This window comes from Varroa destructor, unplaced genomic scaffold (assembly GCF_002443255.2).
Source record: "Varroa destructor unplaced genomic scaffold, Vdes_3.0 BEIS01000004.1, whole genome shotgun sequence".
Classification (NCBI taxonomy): Eukaryota; Metazoa; Arthropoda; class Arachnida; order Mesostigmata; family Varroidae; genus Varroa; species Varroa destructor.
In genome coordinates this window covers 30,056,346-30,071,254 of record NW_019211457.1, presented here as the reverse complement: position 1 = coordinate 30,071,254, position 14,909 = coordinate 30,056,346, and the positions used below count along the sequence as shown (strand labels likewise).

At 43.0% G+C, this 14,909-nt stretch overlaps 1 protein-coding gene across 3 annotated transcripts in view; it reads right to left on the bottom strand.

Moving 5' to 3' along the window:
- LOC111249514 (inactive tyrosine-protein kinase 7-like) overlaps window positions 1-14,909 on the bottom strand; it is a 194,101-nt gene that overhangs the window by 68,821 nt on the left and 110,371 nt on the right. For all 3 annotated transcript variants that reach the window (XR_002672950.2, XR_002672951.2, XM_022803471.2), the window contains exons 2-3: window positions 1,322-1,703; window positions 749-870 (exon numbers count right to left, since the gene is read on the bottom strand). Coding sequence is in view for 1 of the 3 variants with exons in the window: in XM_022803471.2 (XP_022659206.1) it covers window positions 749-870; window positions 1,322-1,703 (504 nt within the window). In the remaining 2 variants the exon portion in view is untranslated. The remainder of the gene's footprint in view (window positions 1-748; window positions 871-1,321; window positions 1,704-14,909) is intronic.

The window sequence follows — 14,909 nt, the reverse complement described above, 5'->3', positions numbered from 1 at the left end:
TGTGCTTCTGTGCTTGAACCGTACCCATTCGAGGAACAACAATCCGGTACATTCGATATAACTTAAAAATAATAATAGCATTTATTTATCTTTTATCAAATTATGGTATATCTCTGTTGATGTTAGATAGCTTCGTAGCGATCACGCGTCATGCAGTAAGGGTGAAGACGCCAATGGAATAGCCAAAAAAAATATATATATAAGAAAAAACTTACAAAGCCGATTGAGGCCGGTGCACGGTATGCTATGGTTGATCAAAGCCAGCAATAATAACCAACAGGTCTATAAGAGAACGGAATTAGGTAGGGTTGTTGTACGATACTACCTACAGTGGGCAGACTATCACCATGCGAACAACGGCTGGAGCAACGACTGTCTAGCTCATTGTGCTGGGCTGTTGGAAAAACCAAAATAGCATTTTGACATATTATATATATAGAGTAACATATTTAAAAATTTTTGGCGTCTACATAAAACGATACGAATCGATATAAGAACGCTGGACGGCAATGAATTTGGCATAAAGCGCACCATGGATGCGTACTTTTAAGCATAACCTAATCTTTACCTTGCTTGTGTGGAATAAAATGTATATACATTTAGGAAAATCTAAGAGATAAATAGACTTTAAATATGGCCATGCGTCGCCAAATAGGTGGGGTAGAAGTAAAACAGGCCTGAGCTCACTCAACTACGATTTGTATAGTTGAATCTCTAACTGAGAATATGTTGAAACAATCTTACTCACATAAAATGTTTATGGAGACGGGATCGGATGATATTGTAAATCCCGAAGACGTGTTCGTGGCGATGCACTGGAACTCACCCGTATCAAACTCTGGCTCGACACGCACAAAGCGCAGGTTCGTGCTGAAGATAAGCCATTGCATAACACAGCTTAAACTATCTATCATTTCGTATAAAAACCCTCGGTTCCGGCTATAAGCTACAAAGTACTTTGAATCAATTAAGGTCACGTTGTTTTGCCTTATTTGAATGGACGGCGACGTTTGCCACAACTTATTTTACACATGCAGCATTTATATTCTACCCTGTTATATCCTGTCACCCATTCAAAAAATGTGCTTTTTAACAAACATGACATTTATACACTCCAGATATATTGACAGGTGAAATATTGCTAAGCATATAATGAGCTCCGTTTAATTGTCTCTACACAAAAACAGGATATGCTATAGACTGGATTATCAATATCCGTTTTATATATTTTTTCTTTTTTATGCGTTCATTTTTCGGTCCCGATTAATGACATTATGTAAATTAAGTAAGAAACAAAGCCAAAACTCTTTTCGATACATACCCTTCCATTCGTCGGCGGACGCTCTCAACAACAGGTTCACCACCACGTGTCCAATGAATTTCAATCGACGTGTTATCCGTGACCCCACATTGCAAAAGCGTTCCGTGACCCGCCTGTACCGATACCGACTGCGGGGGTGGGGCGAACGAGAAATCGTCTTCCCCCGAGTGTGACGCGCCCACAAACACTGGTCGGTACGTGCTGGCCCGTAACGACGCATAGCGAATTGCTGCTTTCGTTGTCGTCGCAGGCTGAGTGCAAGCAGGCAGGAATGTTAGAGCATCTGATGGCCAGGTTAAATGCCACGGGGGCTCACTCAGGAGCGGCGGGAGTACCAGGAGAAGGAGGACGCTCCGACAAAACGGTGTTGGAGCAATAACGCCTGTCAAATAGACAAAAAAACGAGAAATAATATGTTTATGTTGGGCAACGTATTATCGTACGAGAATAAGCGCAGGTAATGACATAGTCTAGATAACCTAATACAGAATATATTTCGATTATTGCTCATTGTTTTAAAGAAATATAAAAAGCGTCCAGTACGTATAGGCCTAGTGAGTCTAGGTGTACAATGCTCACATCCAGATGGCGCCCTTCTAACGGCTTCTTATGAAGGTCCTAGATGCTTACTAAATTTATTTTTGGTCAGAGTTCTGTTAGTTCAAACAGGTGTTCCTAGTTTCTCTGAAGCGGCTTGGTCAAAGAAGGCCCCCAAAGTTTTGCGTCATCCGCCAAACGATTTAAACGAATCGGGCTCCCATCAAACAATAAGAAAAGACAAATAGTGCACTGTAATTATTTGATAAGTTTGGTAGACGGATTTACTATTACGTGCCAATGAAGTTTGTAGATGATTTCATTCGCTTGCCGTAGACAACAGAGACATCCGCGCATGTCGATGTCTTCCTACCGAGGTACAATTAGCTTACTGAAGCGGCATACATTCACACAGACACGCATATACACACGTACAGCTTTCGTTTCACGTGTTGGTTTTCTGTTTCTCATTGTTTTCAGCCCGTCCTCAACAACTTTATAAGTGACCAGTAAACGACGAAGTCGACTCGAGCATAAAAACACGTACAAGCAATATTAGGGCCGGCCTTAGGCACAGATTTATCAGACCGAGCCATGCTATAAAGAGGCGAAGACATATAGAGTATACGATAGACCTGCAAGTGTGTTGTTAGTATTTCGGCGACAGCAAGGATCACATGAATACGGCGTGTTACATAAAGGAGTCTCTTTATGGTCCAACAAAAACTACTCCGTTGCCTTTTTTTGCGTATATTTCTGCTATTGACTGCATGGAATCACCACCCAAGCCGTTCTGGGTTTGACCCATATTCCTTCGAATATATTTCTTTCCCGGGAAAAGCGAACTCTTCGGACCTGTAAATGTATTTGTGGTAGGATCTAAAAGTAAACTGGCCTAAGCAATTGCACCTCTTAGGGCCAAATGAGGCTTTTTGCCAGGACACAAAAAACATTTGTCCCGCAACCTGACGCCAATGACTGGTCTTATATGAAGCTATAGCTTATCGTAAGTAAGTGGTAGTGATCGTACTTGGGAACGGAAAAAAAAGTTGTTTGGCGATTTTTGCCTGTGCTTCGCTGTTAGCGAATTTCGTGGTAAGGAAACTGATATTTTATGTGGTATTCTGTACAATAATTGTCTGTGCAATTGAGCGTAGCCAGGTTGGGTTCTACGAATACCTATGAGGCAGTACTCTTTGCATGCAGTAGTCTGCAGCAAGGCCGGACTTTAGGCCAACGCTAGTAATTACACAGTGGTCCTGTAAAAGTGCTGCAAGCCTGGCGCTCTTCTCTCCAGGAACCTTAGACAGTATAGACATACCAATTAACAGAGACTTGGGTATGTTTTTTCACCGCAACATCGTAACAGGGAACCTCAATACAAAGCGATATCTTTCAATAAGACTTCGCAGTGCGGGAACTAATATGAAATTTTAGGAGCCTATGCAACAGGATGCCTTTCCTATAGGAAGGTGTAAAGAAAATCTCCGACAAGTATCTCAAAAGTGCCATTGTCCTGGCATCGTGCAACACTATAATATATAATAAGCGTTTACATTCTAGTACGTTGCCAGGCCAATGGATAGATGCTACCCAATTAGTGACCCCCAAAGAAATGGGCTACCCAACCGCCATCATGGCGAAGAATAGCAGATAAAAGTGTTTATTATAGGTTGTTCTCCAGTTTGCTGACTGAGAGGCTAGGCCGTTACTTAGAAACCGTACACGCTGCCCAACGAAGCAACCCGCATTCCAGAGAGAATGCTCGAGAGAACTGGCGCGGATCCTGATATACGACGTCAAAAGTGGCCACCCCGCGCGATTCGCTAAACACGATGTTCCTCGACTTCTAGGCAGCCCTCGGCTCCACGCCTAGAAGCGAGGTTAGATTTACGATGGCCCAACTAAGTGTCCCTTTGAATGTGCTCAACCTTGTCGCTGCGATTCTACAAGAGAACAAAATAACCACTGACGACGGAAATGCCGAACTCACGTCTTTCACACTGATAACAGGCCTAGTTTGGGAAAAACAATTTAAGCCTACTGTTACTTTCCATTTTGCTAAAAGGCCTTCCTGATCGAACTAGTCGTGCTTATCTTGTTTGCAGAAGACTTGATGATTTACGGGTCGAATAGGTTTCTCGTGTAGAAAACTCTAGCCCGACTTTACGCGGCTGAGACACATTTGAGACTGACCCTAACCTTTACCAAGACGGAAGTCATGAAATTTAGAAGGGAAAAGCAGGACAACGGCTACTGATACTCTATATTTCGCCAAGTCGCCTCTTGCTTATGTTAATCGGTTTAAGTACTTCAGGGCTGCTTTTCTTCGTGAGCGGCAGAAGTTCCACTGCGCACGTCACCGTAAAATGCAGGAAAACAGTGTTAACCCCTTGGGCGATCATTGTCTCACCGCTTTTCCCTCGTAAACGCTCTCAGTTTGTTCGAGCTTAAGGTTGCCTCGACGGCAGTGTACGGGATACGCGTTATTTGGGAAGATCTTACAGTGGAAAGCTCGAACAATTAAATCGAGCCAAAACCCTTTTACTCAAAAGGCACTGGTACTATATATAGTGGCCCGAAATCGCCTTGCGTTTCTCCTAACTTTCCAGTGCCGTCTGTCGCTTTGAATCTCCAGCAACGGAACCTTCAAAACCAATCTTAGGAAAAGGGATCAGAAATCGACGAAGATTGATGAGAACTTCATTCGAATGGGGTGAGGTACAAGGAGTTAAAAGGGTCGAACCCTTTAAGCTTTATTGCTTAAGACATACGCCGTCACTTACTTTGCCGTGAATGGATTCCATGAATAAACTTTACAAGAAATCAAGTTTTTGCGAGCCCGATGATACTTATAGATGCTTCAGATGCAGGATAAACTATAATAGATATCATACCCCTCGTTGTCCCTTGGTGCCATCGTTAGGACATCCGGTGAATCTCTTATTAATTTTATAGACTCAACAAGATTTCTATGATCCATATCACGCGATGTGATTGAAATAGCTCTATATGTTCTTTTTTATATTGGGATATTGTGTTGTTGACTTGTAAATGAAATTTTCGACTATCACCGGTAAAAATGAATGAAATAAATTTGATTGATAGATCTAGTAATGTATTGAAATAAAGCGTGATGACCGGTGTAAATATGCACATACATTTCTATTGACATTTATTAGTTTAATTTATTTAAAAAGTTTTGAATTTTAGCACCAAATTCATTGAGAGTATCCTTATTACGACCAAAATGAATAGCTATTTCCTCCTGGAAAAAGCTTCTCCTTGTACTATTATTTACATATAATGATTAGGCTTTTGGAGCACGGTTTTATCGATAAATAGTCGCATCTATGTTTGTCTAAGAGATCACCTGAGATGCCACAGTAAGTGCTTAAAAAGCTCTTAATGCTCAAAAAGTCTCTAAGCTGATAAGCCACTTAGACAACTGCGACTTTGATCCTCTAATTACGTTAATAGCGATTGCATTATTAATAAGCAGCTTTCATCGGAGTAGCGAAACATTTATGCCAAACAGTGGTCATAGAAGGACTGAGGAAACATAGACATTCTCAGCTGTTACCTAAGGCCACCTACATACACACACATCATTATATTTACTGCAAAAATGATCGCATTGGGTCCTAATTAGGTCAAGTCCATGCGCAGAAGAATCGCAGAAATGGTTAAATAGGATTTCAAGAAAATTCATATATATAGATATATATTTGCTTCTTTACAATTGACATCTTAAATGGTTATATATACTTTTAATCATGCTAGTAGAACGCCATCGAACCTAGCACTTAACAACAAGTGCGCGCATCAGCGGCATATCTATCTTACCTTTTTTTATTTAAAATAATAACTGATTATCTGTTTATTGGCCCGAAATTTTATTTTGCCCTTGTTTTTTTTTGCAAATGAACAATGAAAAATGGCAAATGAGGCATCGTTCAAACTGCTTCGACAAGTGTGTTGTCTGTATACGTCGCCTGCGTCAAAAAGCGGCGCCTAACGAAAAACCTTAGAAAACTTTCGACCGACGTAGCTCCTAGACGCTGGTCTTCCTGGCAGACGCTCGAATTCAACAAATGTTTGAAAACGAAACAAAGTTCAGAACCTAATGGATAAAGGCTGTGAGGCATTTGCGGCCCGTAACGACGTCGGACGGGATCATTGAGAATGAAATAGAAAAGAAGAGCAATTTAGGAATGAGTGGGAACGTCTGACGATGGAATAAGGATTTTCGATTTTCGAATAGGAATTCTTGGCCAACCACTTTTTCACAAGCAAGTCTAACTCCTGGCGTCTTCACAGTGATCTCCATATACTCCTCAAAACTCCTCGTCCACAGTTCTCTGCGCTAACCAGCTCTTTCGAAGTGGCCGTGGCCCAATTTATGAGTGGCGCGAGTTGATGTTCGCTAAAATCAAGCAAAATTAGAGCGCTTTTGTCGTTTAGGTTGCGTTGCTTGTCGGCCACCGCGCTGCTTCCTGTATACTTCGGTGACGTTTAAGACGCACTGCGACGGCAGTGGTGACTTAATCGGGGGAAACAATCCCTAGGAATAGGAAATCCTTTGTGCGGGATTGCGAAACAAATGAGAAAAGTAAAGAAATCGCTAAAATTAAGGATTAAAAAGACTTGTACTGGGTTTCTATGCGCACTGAAATGTTGTGTCGAATACGGCCACACAGAATGTAGGACTAGGCAAGAAGAAGTTCCTTTTGGGTTTTCATTGCGCCGCCCTTTTACGATATCGTGATAGACGTATTCTGAGAGTGGATCCGGTCAAAACGTTCGACAGTGAGAATGTCATTTTGACTTTTGAACGAGGCGAAGGTGTCGAAAGAACTGTCGAATATGATCACAGGAATATGATGGAAGCCGACTGCCGTCTAACTTACCAGAAAAAGCAGCTTAATGAAATATGCAAAGAAATAATCAAATGATGTTCAACTTAATAGCCAAGTTAACCATATCGAATAACAAGTCAGTTAACTCGCTTGGAAGTGACTGTCGGTTCTCAATTGTACTTTTATTCCGCAATATACTAAGCTGGTCACGTCAAAACGTGGTTCAAGAAAGTTTCAGTTTAATAGGGACTCGCGTGAAGAGAAAATAAACGTCGGCTCTAGCGAATATTACGTATTAGCAGACGATATTTGAATTTACGTTAGCTTTATTTAATCAGTCGTTCGATTCTCTTGGCACAATCAAGAAACTAAAACTGCTCGCATGTTTTTCTGCAAAGACTGCTTTGTTAATTTCAGCAACTAAAACTGGTTTTAGATGCCAATAGTTCCGACATGTACCTATTTTAATGTGTGAGCGTCTCACAGGCGTTTCATGTCGCTCTGGTCTCGCTCGCTTCGTAATTGGAAACTCCCTTATCCGTCTAATGCTTTTTCTTTACTCTCGAAGTGGCATGGCCGCTGGCGGACTGACCCTGTTTCCTAAGTGTTGTACTGAGGATCACTCGTGGCGACTACGCACACTCATCTCATAGCGCCATTAATCTTCGGCCCCTTTCGTTCTGTTAGTTGCGTTTACAAAAGCTTGTCGTCGCAGATTACGGTTCTTGCTTTCTTTCCTGCTTCATCACTGTGGTCCAAAGTGTCCTTGGTACGGCCTTGTACTTTGTGTTGTTCTACTGTTGTCTGTGGCGCAGGCAGAGGCGAACAGGCTTAACAGACATAGAAAGGACAGAGGTCTGTCGTAACCTAGACGTGCGCTATCCTGCCTTGCTCCGTGTGGCCTGAACGAGCTGTGCTGGCTAGTTGCTGGAGCCGTTTGGAGCAGATCTTTTTTTAGCGGCGACAGCCCTTCAATTGCAAACACTTTGTTACAGAGCCCAACTGACCCGGTTGATCAGCCGACAAGTGTGCGACGAGAGAGGACTACTAGCTGGTCAATGGCGAAAACGACTGAAAGCTATTGAAAACAAAGCTTCCTCATGGAGTTCAATTGGTACTGTTGTAGTCAATACGGAATTAACTAAAAAAAAAAAAAGAGGCTAGCGCACTATACATTTCGTTTGGCATTCCTTAGCTTCGTCTTTTTCGTTTTAGACAAAAGTGAACGGGGCGATGACGCCTTTCAGTCTACAGTTTCTCAGCATCAGCAAATATCACTTTACTCGATGTGTTGTTTTTGTTTGTGAAGCTTATTCCGAATAAACAGCTTTCCGGCCAATGAGTTTATCAAGTTTAAAATCAACTGAATCGAAGCCATGACTGGACTAACTAAACTTATAGACGTAGTATGTTTGCCACTACTATTAACTTTGTTTCATCTGTCCAATGGAATTAAAGTTCTATGTAAGAAGCCGATGCCGCACAGAATTTGCTTCACGAAGCTTCTGTTATAGCTGTATTCCAAATATATATATCATTTATCGGATACTGATTGAAGTTTATCTAGCGGCAACAAGCAGGTTTTGTGAGACATTCCGCTCAAAGTATCAAGTATAAGCATATAATCCGTTAATAAACTAATGCATACAGATAATATTATCAAAAATTATAGGCATACTGTCAAGCCGAACTTTCTCATAAGTATTTTGCAGATCTCTTTTTACGTACACTCTAACTACTAAAAAATACATATATATGGAGTCATTCAACAGGTAATGTTTGCCTCCATATTAATACCATTCGAATCAGCAAGCTAGTAAGGCGTGCAGGACAGTTCACAACGAGCCCAGGAATAACCGTCAGCCTTACCCAAAACCGACCTCTAGGTAAAAGCCCCCATGTAAATGGGCAAGGGAATACTATTGACCAGCCATTGGCCTGCAATCCCCGCCGTCTGTCCTTCTTTCCCGCCTAACATTTCGTCCAGTATCCCCCGCCTGACACGGCTGAGAGCATCTTGCCATTACAAATCAACCAGGTCCCCATGGACAACTCGAAAAGCGAAAAGAGAAAGGCGAGAAGTAGGCCGAAGAATAGCTTGAAGACGCTACAAGGGGGTCCTTGAACGAAGTCCCAGTTAGTCCGGGACACAATAAGTTTGAATTCCCCGGAGAACCGGGAGCCAGTCCTACGGAGGACAAGGCGGTGCCTGCACGGCTTTGGGTCCGAGACAGCAGAACGCTGAGAGAGAGAGAAGAATTGGAAAGCATGTTCATTTCCACTTCTGCTGCCATGCTAACGGTAGGACACCGTGTGCACCATCAAGAACGAAGGATATAGCCTTTCAGGTCTCTTACCACGGCAAAATCTTAGCTCGGTGCTTCACCTCTAACCTCCACCGAGGGTCCGCCACACTTAGGCAGGCAAGGTACATTTGGCGATAGACGTCTCGAAGACTGGCGTCAACTGCTTTATTGCAGTGATATGGCACCGCGATGTCTCAGGCAAAATGCACACACATCACAGAGAACGACATGGCAAACAGACCCCACATGTCAAGCGCTTATGTCATAAGCCACTACCCCTGTTCTTTGCTTAGATAATAGGATACTGTGGCGTCCTGCTTTCTGGGTGTTCGTGTGTATCGTTTTGTGTTTGTTGGTGTTTGGGTGTACGTGCAAGAGGTTCCGAGATGTCTTACCTTCCTACCTCGGATAGTCCAATAAACGGATGTACTAACAATATGCCAGAAAGACGCCTTGCATACCGTCGTCATGGGAATGCGAAGTCAGCCGCACGCGTCTGACAGAAGACGTCCCATTCGACTCTTATGGCTCGAATGCCAACTGCGAAAACATACCAGCCTTTACTTGTTTCCTGAGTCAGCGGGAATGACAAAGCAATTCGTGCGGTCGAGGGACAAGAATATATGGCACAACTGCCCCAACATGTCCAGGGAATAAGGTGAGGCGACTCGCAGGGTGCAAAGTCACTACGAGCTAACCCTTAACTCTGCTTCTTCTGCTGTACAACAGGTTCGCTGGGTGCTGAGAAGGGTAATTCAAGGTCGCACGAAACTGCCTGCAGTTGTACCGCTAGCTCCAATGAAAGAAGCAGTGTAATTTCAACGTGTAGGCACTGCGCGAAGGCTGCAGTGGTTTCATGATGCCTATAGCGAATAAAATCTATCTCGAGGGGTAGATTTCCAGACGGAGACACAAACTTCATGAAACAGCAGGAAAAGCTACATACTCCTGCAATGGCTATATATCGTTAATGTTAACGTCTCTTGTAGTACTCTAGATGGAACGCTTCCGGCCCATTTGGGATACGTAGGTATAAAATGGTAAAAAGTAGAATAATCATGGTTATGACCTTTTCTGAGTTAATTTTTATCAGGCTTCGCATCTAAACGTACTAAAGATGTCGCTTTTACTCGCTATCAGTTTGGTTAATTACTCACTAACCAATACACGCATACTTTGGTTCAAACATTCATAGAGCGTTTGTTCCCCAATGAGCTTAACTTTATTTAACAACTTTCCTGTGCTTCTTATATCGATTTCAGTAACTGTTCTTCATCGTGCTTCTGCTAACAGTTGCTTAAGTGCATGGCTCTTTCGTGCAAAGCGATGTTTTTATGCTTAATAAACATTAACCGCTTAGAACACACGCGTTGTGTAGACAAATACGCGGTAAATCCAAGAAAGTCATTTGTCATTTCTGAGAAACATGAATTGCAGGTCGAATGATAGTGTTGTGTTTTTCTTATAGAAATTCCAAAAATTTACCGCCAAAATAATTGGTACTGGCGGGCAGATGAAAACATGCGCTTCATAGAAGCTTTCTCGTCTCCCGTTTTCTTGTGCCGTTGTGATGGTCTGTAGTGCCAGAGTTAACACATCTAACCCATAAAGCGCTACATATCTCAGATGAGCGCGCGACCTTTGTCGACTGTTGGGGCAATCCGGGGCCATTCGCTCTTATGCCCGTCCGTTGCTCAACCTGGTTGAGAAAGCTGGGGAGCCGCACTCATCACAGCGCACAGCAGCTCATTGGCACAAGGCCGTCCTCTCGTAAACCACATCCAGAAAAAGGCCACCACCGACGCCGTCCAGGAAAACATTGCCTCTATAATCAGAGACGTTGTTATCCGATGCTAAGGAGAATCTCGCCGGGGAAACCGTGAGGTATCGGGAAGAAACCAAAAAATAGACAGAGCTCGAGACCGCGATTTATGTTTGCTTGCTGTAACCGCGGCTTCTTGTCCACATTAACATTCAGTGAAAGATACCGTCCCAACTTTTCCTTCATTTGTATCCTACTTTACCCGCTGAGTGTAAGGGAGTTCGAGGAAGATCTTCCGTCACAAATCTCGCCGCAATTATCGTCGCAGTATCCCGTGGTGAAAGGACCATATGCAGAACAAGACATTACCTCGCTAATACGAGAATAGTGTAGGAGCAAAATCTTGAGGAAAGAATTCCCAGAGGTTCTGCTGCGATAGCGCAACCAGTACAATGACAACGACGGACAGTCGATATAGGACCCCAACCGCTACTCAGCCCTTTGACACTCTCTCATGTATCATATGGCCAAGCGAACTATGGCCTGCTTACGGCTCTCGGCCCGGTCAGGTTCTTCCCAACGGTTGAGGGCGCCAGCCACGGCCATTTGGCTAAGCTTGCAATTAAGGCAACCGAGGAGGGGCCAGCATGATCAGAGGCCAGACGCACGATCACCGACCAAGCAGAAGAACGCGCAATACAAACGACCCCATGGAAAACAGAGGAAGGTACATGAGCGATTAGGCGGAGCTTCTGATGGTGAAATGAACGTTGAGAGTCAACAGTATAGGGGAACGAAATAGTAGCAACCCCGAGCCGGAACCCAGTTACCTCTTCTTTTCAACAACAAGGAGGGGTCAGCATAGATAAAGAAGAACTGTTGATGGGGAGATTGTAGGAGACCGCAGCTATTTCTTTTGAAGACGAAAGGTGCCACTCGGATGCCGTTGGCCTTGCACATACGAGGTGGACATCTTAGTGGTCCAACATATCATCTAGTATGTATCATCATGACAGTTGACTGTGCGGTAGCTGCTACTATTGCTGCAGGGAAAATCCCGGTTCGTCAAACCTTTTTAAGTGATGACGCCATGGTGGACAGAACAAAGCAGGAGGTTTAGGCGGAGAAAATAACGAAATGGTGCTTCATGAAGGGAAAGTATCTTCTTAATGTAACAAAAATAGTAAAAAAAATCGTTATGAAACTGATTACGCGATTGAAGTGCTGATTAAATAATATTATTATCTATGTTAATAATAGTAGTGTTACTCCTGCAATTATTTATATACCTTGGAACCGCATTGGATGCAACCGTGGGCTTTATATAGATGTAGTTTTGCATTCAGTACTCTTAGCTATTCTCTAGATTCCGTTCTCGTGATTATTGTAAACGAGGGTTTAGATAGCCAAGGTTGCCGTTGATAGGAGGGGCAATAAATCGCTTTTTATGTCTTGTTGAGATGCTGACTAGTCTACCGCTAGTCGGTATTCATTTAAAGGAGGCGTCACATCACAGGAAAAAGACCCCTTTAAATTAAGTAATCGGTTTATGGTATGGATAAAAAAAATTGTCGCTTCTCAAGGTGAATTTGGGGTTAAGTTGTATTATCAATGCGTAGTTTGATTTATATTTGTGACTCTCAAAGCGAGGCACCGGGTCATCATTTCCGGATCGTTGGCTTTCGATGTTTGAAAAATCACTAGAAAGGCGACAGGGCTGGGTTTCGTCCCATGTTTCAATCTGCCCGTCAATTTAATTTCATAATCCATTAATCTTAAACCAGAATTGCTACATATTTATCAGTTTGAACACCAACACCCCACTTTTTTAAGAACCACGACGGACGTTCAGTCCACATGATATACCGGGTGTCGTGTATATTAAGTCCCTCAGGTAAGTTAACGGTTCACATTCTACATTAATCTATATATTATAGCTGAGATACGCCGGCGGTTTGTTCTTAACAGTTTCAGGACTTGAAACTGAAAACCATCAAACAAACAGGCCGGGTAATGCAAACAAGTATTTCTCATCCGTTTTTTACACCAAAGCTTGATGTTCTTTACCGCCACAGCGCTCACAGTGACAATGTGGGGCGCCTTAAAAGACGAAAGTGAGCAGGGAGATGTACCAAGTTGAGGTGCCTTCCTCTAACGTTGCTGTTGTGGCTATCGCCGCCCTTGCCGCTTCTGGCCACCGTCAGCCGATTTCAGCGGACTGTAGTCCTCTCACGTCTCGAACCACCCCACCCGACGGAACCTTTAGGCGACGGTTCTTTCGCCATCTTGAATTTCCTTCAATCGCTGCAACTGTGCTGCAACGTCAATCCCCGCGTCATAACGCCCCTCTATTTCGTGACTGCTGTTCAAGTCAGACTCGGTCCCTACCTCTGCTTAGCCTCTCCTGTCCCTTCGCTTAGCTAGTCGCCCAGCTAGTTTCCCTATGTCTCCATTCTTCCACATCTAGTGTTAGGGGTGACGCGGGTCTGGGGATAGTGCTCGAGAAAGGAAGACTCATCTCCTGGTGCAGGCAGACACATTCCGCTGCTGGTGCTGCTGCTGTAGTTTCACTGACTTATTATCTGCCGGCATAACCGACTTCTATTGAGTGGCGTCGTCAGCTACCCATTGCGTTCCAGTGCGCGGACTTCGTGGACGGGAAATGGCTTCGATGCAGGCAGTGACTGTCGTCAGGGTTCCAGCATAATTCGGCGGCAAAAAACTGATTCTGAGATAAAGAGTGTAAAAAAAGAAACTTTTCTTAAAGAACAGACAAGTGACAATATATTGTAACGCTTTTCTCCAACTATTACAAATATCTTAGCTGACTAGTTAGTTCGAATAGCTTCATAAAATGAGAGCTTTATTGTTAAATCGACCTCAATACTGTTGGATTATTCTACATTGATATTTAACGGCCGTCGTTTGCGAAATATGTGGAAGTAATTACGTTTTTCCTTTCCAGAATCTCGCTCTGCCGTTGCCTTTATGTCGCCGTTCTAAGAAGAAATCATTAGAATATGGTCACCTTGTGGTCACCATCTGAGCCACAATTTGTTTAGCTAGACCCAAGTGTTTAGGGTCTTTTGATTACCTTAGCTTGGCACGGTGGGACACCTGGAAACCTAATTAGAACTATCTTCGCACGTTTATAGTAGTATTGGTCGATTTTTTTGATATTTTAAGTCAGTCTTTAGTTCGCAAGCGCGAAAACAATCTCTTGATTGATCGTTGCAAAATCATAAGCGGTTGTACCGTTTAGCTCAATACTGTTGGTTAATAATTGTCCAGTCATCAGAAGAACTCAATGAGACGATAAATAACGCATATATTTTTATTCTATTTCTACGAGTCGAGTTCCATCTAAAATATCGATGGCACAGTAGCCAATACGGATGGGTAAAAAATCTTGTTACACATGTTGAGAGATCACAAATTTAACTGTCAGTTTCTTTCTGCTATCGTTTGAAGCTATGGACGAACAGTTAGTTGCCTCGGAAAGCCAAATCATCTAGTCACACAGGTATCGTCGCCGAGACCCAGCAGTCTATCAAATTGATCTTCCTTGGGCGTCACATTCCAGCGAAATTCTTTTCAAAAAAAGACACGGAGACTGCGAAAATACCACTTCCTCTCTCGTCCCAACGATCTCTCAATCTGCCGACTGCGAAAGTCGCCTACATACGTCCAAGCCTCGGCTCACACTGTGGTTCAAACAGCAAAAGATAGCAGGCGGGGTCTTCAGGGAGTGTAATAATTTCTTCGAATATCGAACGTCCTTGAACCAACAGGGAGAGAAACCTGTCTCGAAGTTCTCCTGGAGAACAGCAAGTTAACTTGAAAGCTACGCGTATAAGCGGTCCATTGTTTAAGAGCAATGTAACTTTTCATCAACAGAATAAAATGATCGTAGATTTTCGTTTGATGGTAAAATGCCTAACGCAATACAAGCCTTTTTTTCCGTTCAGTTTTTTGGTGCCATTTTTCGATCGGCCGAATCTGGTGCAGGGCGTTTAGTTGTAAGATTGTGATTACATTTTTTTTTACTTATTATTATTATTACTGTCTTTTACTTATTACTGTAATCTACTTTTTTCTATTAATAATTCCAAAATTTTACGTAC